Source organism: Branchiostoma floridae, chromosome 5 (assembly GCF_000003815.2).
Source record: "Branchiostoma floridae strain S238N-H82 chromosome 5, Bfl_VNyyK, whole genome shotgun sequence".
In the NCBI taxonomy this organism is placed as follows: Eukaryota; Metazoa; Chordata; class Leptocardii; order Amphioxiformes; family Branchiostomatidae; genus Branchiostoma; species Branchiostoma floridae.
Window position 1 is genome coordinate 9359499 of NC_049983.1, and position 8277 is coordinate 9367775.

At 45.6% G+C, this 8277-nt stretch overlaps 2 protein-coding genes across 2 annotated transcripts; one reads left to right on the forward strand and one right to left on the reverse strand.

Annotated features, from left to right (window-relative positions):
- Positions 1–540: 540 nt before the first annotated feature.
- LOC118416141 lies at positions 541–3818 on the forward strand. The gene is made up of 2 exons (XM_035821218.1): positions 541–654; positions 1241–3818. Exon 2 carries the CDS (start codon positions 1269–1271, stop codon positions 3816–3818), a length of 2550 nt encoding a protein of 849 aa, XP_035677111.1. The 5' UTR covers positions 541–654; positions 1241–1268.
- A 1000-nt stretch (positions 3819–4818) lies between these two features.
- Positions 4819–8243, reverse strand: LOC118416496. Its single transcript, XM_035821617.1, has 3 exons — positions 7328–8243; positions 6917–7081; positions 4819–5463 (listed from the first exon to the last, which is right to left on the reverse strand). The coding sequence occupies exons 1-3, from the start codon at positions 8193–8195 to the stop codon at positions 5345–5347; spliced, it is 1152 nt and encodes a 383-aa protein (XP_035677510.1). The 5' UTR covers positions 8196–8243; the 3' UTR covers positions 4819–5344.
- Between the last annotated feature and the right edge of the window lie 34 nt (positions 8244–8277).

Sequence of the window (8277 nt, forward strand, 5' to 3'; positions counted from 1 at the left end):
ACACTCTGGTCTTACACAGTATGTAGTTATTGTAAAATTCTGGGAGGCCAAAACGCTCACTGTGTACAAGTAGGCAAATATATCCACGACATGCTAGATATGTTGACTTCTTCATACCTGTAGATATCAATACATGTATATATATATATGTTTAGTAGTTGTTATACATGTAGACCTTACGAAAGTCGCTGTACTTTTGTCGTGTCAAGAAAGATTTATTTATTTATTGTAAAAAAAAAAACTGGTGTGTTACGTCATGAGACTGTTAACTGGTTATGCATGTGAAACAAACAGCTGAGTCTTCCTCTTAAATGTTAGTAGTACGGATCTGGACGGGGAGTGTGCCAGGTGGAGCACCCGTGCATCCTGTTTCCCTTAAGCTTCTTATGTACACAGCACCTTCCTACCGGCGCTGGCAAGGGGGCTCGCGCGATCAATACAGCCACTCGAGAAAGCAACCAATGGATTTTCTTAAGGAAGTTTAGTTAAGACTTAACCCTATTCAAACCAGGCTTTTTTGGTCATTCTGGGATCTGAAGGCTAGAATGCCACGTAACTGGTCATATCACTCGCTGTGATTCTGACAATGGTTACAGGTATCTGAACGTAGCGATGCTCCAGCACACAGATCCCGTATAAGCGTGAAAGCAATAGGTAATTTTTTTCCGTTTATACTATCCGATAGCCATTAGGCCCTAGGAAAAATGTTGTGTTTCCGGTTTCCCTACCTACCCTAGAAAAACCTGCCGACCCTAGAGTTTTTTGAGTGGGCAGTATAGTCACATAGCTTCCCGTTAGAATTTATTCAGGCTACTTCCTATTGAAGTAAAAACACTACTTTTCCTATCAAATGAAGGCTAAATGCATCTATTATGCACAAAATCAAAGTTTGACATTGAAAGATAGGTGTCCTCATGCATTTCAGTTTACTTTGTACAACTGTATTGTAATATGTCTCACTTGAGTTTTGGCCAGCCTAGAAAAATTACAAGAAAAAAAGGTAAAATTAAAAAAAAAGATAAGCCCTACCTACCGACCCTATTTATTTCAAAAATGAAACAGGAAACAATATTTTTCCTATGCCTTATTACTAGCATATGCATGGTATATACGTATTTAGCAACGCAAGGGTAACTAAAACCCCTTAAACATGCGACGTACATCTTGCCCTTCTTGATTTTGAGGCACCAGTTTGTGGACGTTTCTTTTACAAAGCCCTCCTCTATTTCGTATCCTACAGGTTGAAGACGTTGAAATCTTAACACGTTATGAGGATCTTAAGGCGCACTCGAGGCTCTTTTTGCCTGGTCTTGGCTGTCGGGTTCCTTCTATCGTCCTTCTACATCCTTGTGGTGAGGAATCCCCGAGCCGGCACGGATAGAAAAGATGATGAGTTGGACACGAATCACATTGCCGGCGGAATGGACCAAGCTGTGAGGATGACTGTACGAAAAGACACCTCTCCCGGTCCCAGCAAAGCGCCTTACCTCACAACAAATGAGATTGGCAAAGCTTCAGCAGGAACTGAGGAACGTGCCAAAGAAAATAGTTTAAACGTACGTTTACAAAACACCGTGTCAACAACATCCACAGAGGCAATCGATCGCCACACAGAAGTACTCAAGATCGAAGAGATCGCAATGCACACGGAGCTCGAGGTCATCCAAGAGGGAAAACCTGTTCAAACACCAACACTGATTTCACGTAACGTCAACAAGGATCCTCTTAACGAAGCAGCCACTACCGAGGCCCAGGTCAGCAGCAAAGAATTTCATGAAATACCTGCAAATAACCAAAAGGTTTTCGAAGTTCATTCTGAAGTTGTGAACGGGAGATCTCTCTCTAGTTGGTCAACAGCGATGAGGCGTAATAGTTCACAGAAAAGTGGAGGCCACAGCGATGACGTAACTCAAAGTTACAGCCGAGAGCAGCCGTTATGCAAATATCCGGACTTACAGATGGAGAGCTCAGAATTCAACCACCTTTTTGAAACAATAACAAACTTGAACTGCGGGCATGCCTCTATCAACTACTTGACATATCTAGACGGGAACTCGCGGACGGATATATTTCCTTGGGATGTAGTCAAACTAAACTCCAGCGCCATCTTACCGACACAGAAATTACTCAACTGCACGTACAGTAAGATTACGAGATTTGATGATTTCCATAGCCTCTATACTACTTTGCATACAAAAGTATTTGTATCCAACGACGAAACTTTACAATTTCCGTTCAAAGACGAATTTAGTAAGGTCACCTGTTTCTTGGAAGAGGCTGTCTTTAACCAAACACAACAAGCATCTTCTAAAGTTATCAGAGAACACAATAACATGTTTGTACAGGTAGTAAGGAACGAATCTCTGGTCAAAGACAAAAAGGCGGAAATAGAGAAGGAAGGCCGAATGAAGACGGCCCTTGGACATGGTATGAACGTGCTCATGGTCGGAGTAGACTCGACCTCACGGATGAACTTCATGCGAAAACTGCCCAAAACTTTCAAGTACTTCACAGAGACTCTGGAGGGTCACGTTCTGAAGGGTTATCACGTGATTGGTGACGGCACCACGGCTCAGTTCATCGGCATGTTGTCAGGGTTTCACGAGGAAGAGCTGCCCAACGCGAAAAGGGGAATGGAAAATTCAACAACCTGCGACGCATTTCCGTTAGTATGGAATAAGTTCAGAACGATGGGTTACACGACCATGAACGCGGAAGACGAAGCGGGCACTGGGACGTTCCAATTTCGTCTACAAGGCTTTGAAAATCGACCAACTGATTACTACATGAGGCCTTTCTGGGTGGCCCAAGAAGGCCTCCCAGAGTTTGAAGAGTGGTTCTGTTTCGGAGCAACCCCTAAGCATCACTACACCCTGAAGTATGCCCGCGATTTTGTGGAAGCATATCATGACGTACCCAAGTTTGCCATTGCGTTTCACACTGAACTCAGTCACGACAGTATAAACATGGTGCAAGTTGCCGACGAAGACATTCTGACACTCATAAAATCCTGGAAGGACAAAGGCTACCTCAACAACACCATTTTTATTCTTTTTGCCGACCATGGAGCCCGCTACGGTGGTCTTAGGAAGCTACTTCAAGGTCGACTGGAGGAGAGGCTACCGTTCTTTGGAATCGCTGTTCCTCCTTGGATGAAGAAGAGTCATCCTGAAATCGTTCGGAACCTCAAGAAAAACGAAGAACGTCTGACGACAGCGTTCGACTTCCACAAGACGCTGCAGCACGTGCTGGACTATCCCGGCGACCCCTCGGGTTTCCAGGGACACGGCCTCAGCCTCTTCCAGGAGATCCCGCTGAACCGAACATGCGAGGACGCCTCCATTGCCGATCACTGGTGTACCTGTCTGCAGTCCGTAACAGTCAACATACAGAACGTACTAGTTCAAGAAGCAGCAGGTTTCGCAGTCTCCCACATGAATCGTTTAACAGCAATGCACCGAAGCCTTTGTGCTGAGTTGTTCCTGAAGAATATAACTCACGCAGAACTTATCAAACCCAACAGCAAACTGCTACAATTTGGTGGCAGTGACCCACGGTCTCGAAATGCCCTGTTTGATAATGGTCGAAATCTTGATGTCCCTTTCCTGGATTTTCGAATTACGCTGGAAACTGGACCGAATGGTGGAGCATATGAGGTGTCAGTAAGGAAATGGCTGTCTAGTGAGAAAACTGAGATAACCGCAGACATCAGCCGCATCAACGTGTACGGGAACCATCCCAGCTGCATCCAGGACAAATTTCCTCGTCTGAGGAAATACTGCTTCTGCAGAGAGTTCATGAATCCTGTGTCTCCGTAGTAAATTAGAGAATAAGCTAAAGCTAAGCTAAAGTTGTCCATACATCATTGTGATGTTCGGGCCCGGCGCCCATCCCCGTTTCATAGCCCTGGGGCCACACATAAGTCACTACACCTGTGGGCTAGTTCGATGATAATGTAGTGTGTTTACCTTGCATATTCTTTCTCTTTAAAGAGTCTTTGGTATGACCCGGATTCAGCATTCAGTCTTCCTTGGTGGTCCAAGTATCCAAGTATTGCACGCTGCGTAACTTCAGAAATCGAGGGGTGAATATATATAGTGAACATTAATTTCATGACGTCTTTTAGGACTTTCATTTGATAGCTACCTATTTATCTATTCTACCTGTTTGTCTCTCTATATGTTGTTTGTCTTACAAGGGCGATCCGATACGTGAAGAAATATGCATTCAAAATCTTACAAAATGTTACAGAAGAAATAGCATTATCTCTGTGTTGCTGCTTGTTGCTACTTTATGATATTTACAGATGCTGCAAAATAGCTAGTAGTGCTTTTGTCAACTTACTACACTGGGTCATGAAATGCTTGAACATTACAATGAAACATGGTCTAGGATTAGAAAACAACTGCACTGTAACAGAGATATGTTGATAGCGGTTACGATAGAAGTTCATTTTCAGATATATTGATGATACAATTGAATTTATGTACACGAACAAAGAAAACACCCAATGAATCTTTATTGTGATCATTTGCTTTCATTTTCAACCATGTACACCAAGAAGATTGACAACCGTAAACAATAATAACTGACATATCTAACTGCATGCATATATGCACAAAGCATCAATATAATTAATCATTACGGGTATGTTATTGACATTGTCCATTGTTCCATGTAGCTAACCCAATAATCGATAGATAGTAATGATGACATATTGGCATATACGTCTTCTTATACATTTTCCAACTATCACGTTTTCTGTCCTAAAATACTATTCAGGGCTAAATAAATGTGATAAATAATCAAGTCTTAGACACGACATATACAGGAATTACAGAATTTCCTCGAACTCGCTAACAATACAAATTAGACACTCATTTGCATGATCAATGTACATCTAATCGCGTACATCTCTCTGTCCAATATACCTGCCTTTTATTGTGTACATTTTTCCTAAGCTACCTGCCTGCCATAATCCATGAAAACCCGTCGTTCATTTCCTTACCTACCTACAGTACCTGCCTACCTAGTCCGCTTCTATAAGTCCCCTATTTCCTTAGTTATCCTGTTTCAAACATTTTGAAAAAGACGCCTCTGGTGTTCCAAAACAAGCTGCTAAAGGCCCAACTCCATAGCACATTTATCTGACATTAAGATTTATCTGCCACCAAAAAAGGGAGATAGAGCTTCTTGAGTAAACAATATGCTTCCATTTTCACAGAGGTAACCGGATATTCCTAGAATGAAAGAAAGCTTTCTTATCATATGTGAATGCATATATAAGACAAAACACATTCATGAATGTTTTGTTTAAGTGATTGTATGTAATCAGTGTCTACCATCATTGCAATGTCGCTTGGAGATGCTGCAGCCCGTCCGTCCATGGCTCTAACTTCTTCGCATCGGTAGTCTTAAAGTAGTACGTTCTCTTGGCGGTGGCAACGACCAAGGTGGAGTCCGCTGTGGTGGAAAATGCGTACCATTAGTAAGGTTTGTCTAACAAGATACCCCCCCCCCCCCCAAAAAAAAAAACATAGCTTCAATCAACAGCGATCTGGAATAAGGATATATAGATTTCAAGGTACTGTCACATATGTAGATGACGCGTGAACACATCCTCACCCATGCGCACCAGGCACACAGATAGTTGTATCATACCTTAAGCTAAAGGCACAACTCGCCGTACGTGCAACTGCGTGCTGTATACGTGCCAAAACGCGGGCAATCTTTTGGGATCTGTAAGAGGTAATTACCGAATTCGTATGAAATCCTTTGGGAGCACGCCGACACGCCGTAGCACTTATAGTGCATGCAGAGCTTTCTCTACGTTCGGGATACGGATTCACCTCCCATACGAGACCGGATGGGCGACGCGCTGGTTCCCTCGCGGGTTAGGAAACCGTACGTACGCAGCACGTGTAAGTACGGCCTGCATATGGTAACGTGGCAATCGCACAGAGTTTGTACGTTGTAAGCACGTATAACTCACCACTTGCGCAACTAATGATGCACGCAACCGCTCACAGCATGCAGACCACATACTTATAACCTTAAGCAACCGTACGAGTGACGTGCGTTGACTTACTCCCTCCCTGCTCTTGCCAGTCGTTCCCCACGTATAAACGTGGCGGACGTGGCCTCCCAAGAAAACGTACGGACAAAAAACACGTACTGCGGGTTGTGCCCTTAAGCTAGGGGCACAACCCGCCGTACGTGCAAATACGTGCTGTCTACGTGCCAAAACGTGTATCCGTAAGTGGTAAGTACCGTCTCCGTACGAGCACGTAGGGAATTCGACGAATTTGGGAGCACGCAGACACGCCGTAGAAAATTAAGTGCATGCAGAACTTTCTCTGCGTTCGGGCTGCGGATTCGCCTCCGTACGTGCCAGTACGGGCGACGTACCAGCCCTGTACAGCCAATGAGCGCACAACGCACTGGCTCAGTGAGTTTTCTCACAGTCAATTGTTGTACGGACGGCGCACGTAGGACGTGCGTGCTGCGCACGTGGTGATTGCGTGTTCCGTGCTTACTCCGCGCTTCACTTGTTCACCTGTGAATGCCGACGCAATACAAACGTGGCAACCGCACAGAGACCGTACGTTGTAAGCACGTGCAACTCCCCTACCACTTGCGCAACGAACGATGAACGCAACCGCTCTAAGCCAGGCGTGGCGTGCAGACCACGTACTTACACTTTGCGCAACCGCGCGTGTGACGTGCGTTGACGTACTCCCGCCCTGCTCTTGCCAGTCGTTCCCCACGTTTTCAGGAATACGTGGCGGACGTGGCCTCCATAAAAAACGTACGGACAAATTGCACGTACCGGCGGGTTGTGCCCCAGGCTTTAGCTTTAGCTGCGGCCTGGTGTGCGAATATTGCGTGTGCGAAGGATGACCAAATCATCCCTTACCTGTGTGGATCCCGGTGATATCCCGAACAGGCAGCGATCCCGTCTGCAGCTGCCGGGAGGGTCCCCAGGAAATGGCGGCACGTGTCGGGTTGGAGGGATCAAGCTGTAGGCGCACCACCCGCCTGTGTTCGTCATTCCTCGCTGTTTTCTTTATGAATGACGTCCCTGAGGAATTGAATGAATATAGCAATGGTTTTAAAGTAGGGACCATATCCCAACTGTAACAGTAAAAGACAATAAAAATGCATACGTATGTATTCAGGACAGTACGTATTGACGCGTATGCACAGTAATACAAAGTATTGCAATTTCTAAAGTGTTTCAAGACTAACATGTTTTTGTAAGATGGACTTACGATATGATACTGCATTTTATTTTATAATACTGAAAATTGTCCATGATTGACTATACCTCTTTTCATTTCGTGTATGTACCGCTCGTAGTCTCTGTGAATGGCGGACTCCAGTCTGTCAATCCGCGCCTCATCGTTCACAACCGTCCCGTTGGTAAGTTCTGACTGTCCCAGTAGCTGGATAGTCCCGTCCTCTCTCCACCACGCCTGAAGCCCTGTCCCGACCACATCTTCACCAGTCCTCGGCCCTCCATCCTGACCCGTCACTACTTTATCTGTGTTCAGCAGACCCGGTGCAGAGATGAACAGTTCACCTACTTGGTTGGATCCAAGGCACCTCCCTTGCCCGTCCAATATGTGCGCTGTTGTCTTGTGAACAAGACCTAGACTTGGAATACTGTCACCGTTTGGCTGATTCACTTGCCGGTATTGTGTGTACAACACAGCCGAGTATGCATGTGGGCTACTAAGCATCAGGGTCAGTTGGGTGTCAGGTAGAACCATTTGTAGGCGCGAGGCTAGGCTGTCGTCAACCCCTGGTACTGGTTGAAAAAGATGAGCCAGGTGAAGCTCGTGACCAGACTGAGACTGCAACTTCTGCAAGATACCTTCCCACACTTCACTGCGTATTGCCCCTACACTGGTGACTCGGTGCTCCTCCAGTGCGACCAGTAGCTTCTCTGGGTCATTCACTGTCGACTCGGGAAGGATGAGCAGTGGAGAACCAACAAGAAGGGGCAGGAACATTTCGTACAAAGCTTCTACGGACATGATTGGCGATATGAGGCACCCAACGTCATTTGCTCGGACAGGTAGAGCGTCCCACATCCATGTCAGACGGTTGAGCAAGCCGACATGGTTGCCTGACACAATGCCTTGCTTGTTGGAGTGGGTGTCTGTCATAACAAACGCTTTCCGCGCTGGCATCAGTGGCAGGTTCGTGGATTCGTTCTCGTCTCTACCGGTTTGTTCCAAAGGTACAGTGACAATGTGACCGCTGAAGGACCCA

Bases quoted from the DNA above. Each gene is read 5' to 3' on its own strand.
- LOC118416496 (XM_035821617.1), bottom strand. From the start codon at position 8,195: ATGCCAGCGCGGAAAGCGTTTGTTATGACAGACACCCACTCCAACAAG. The intron at 7,082-7,327 runs GTATAGTCAATC...TCAATTCCTCAG, and splicing joins CATACACGAAATGAAAAGAG to GGACGTCATTCATAAAGAAA. The intron at 5,464-6,916 runs GTAAGGGATGAT...TTTCCACCACAG, and splicing joins TATCACCGGGATCCACACAG to CGGACTCCACCTTGGTCGTT.
- LOC118416141 (XM_035821218.1), top strand. From the start codon at position 1,269: ATGAGGATCTTAAGGCGCACTCGAGGCTCTTTTTGCCTGGTCTTGGCT.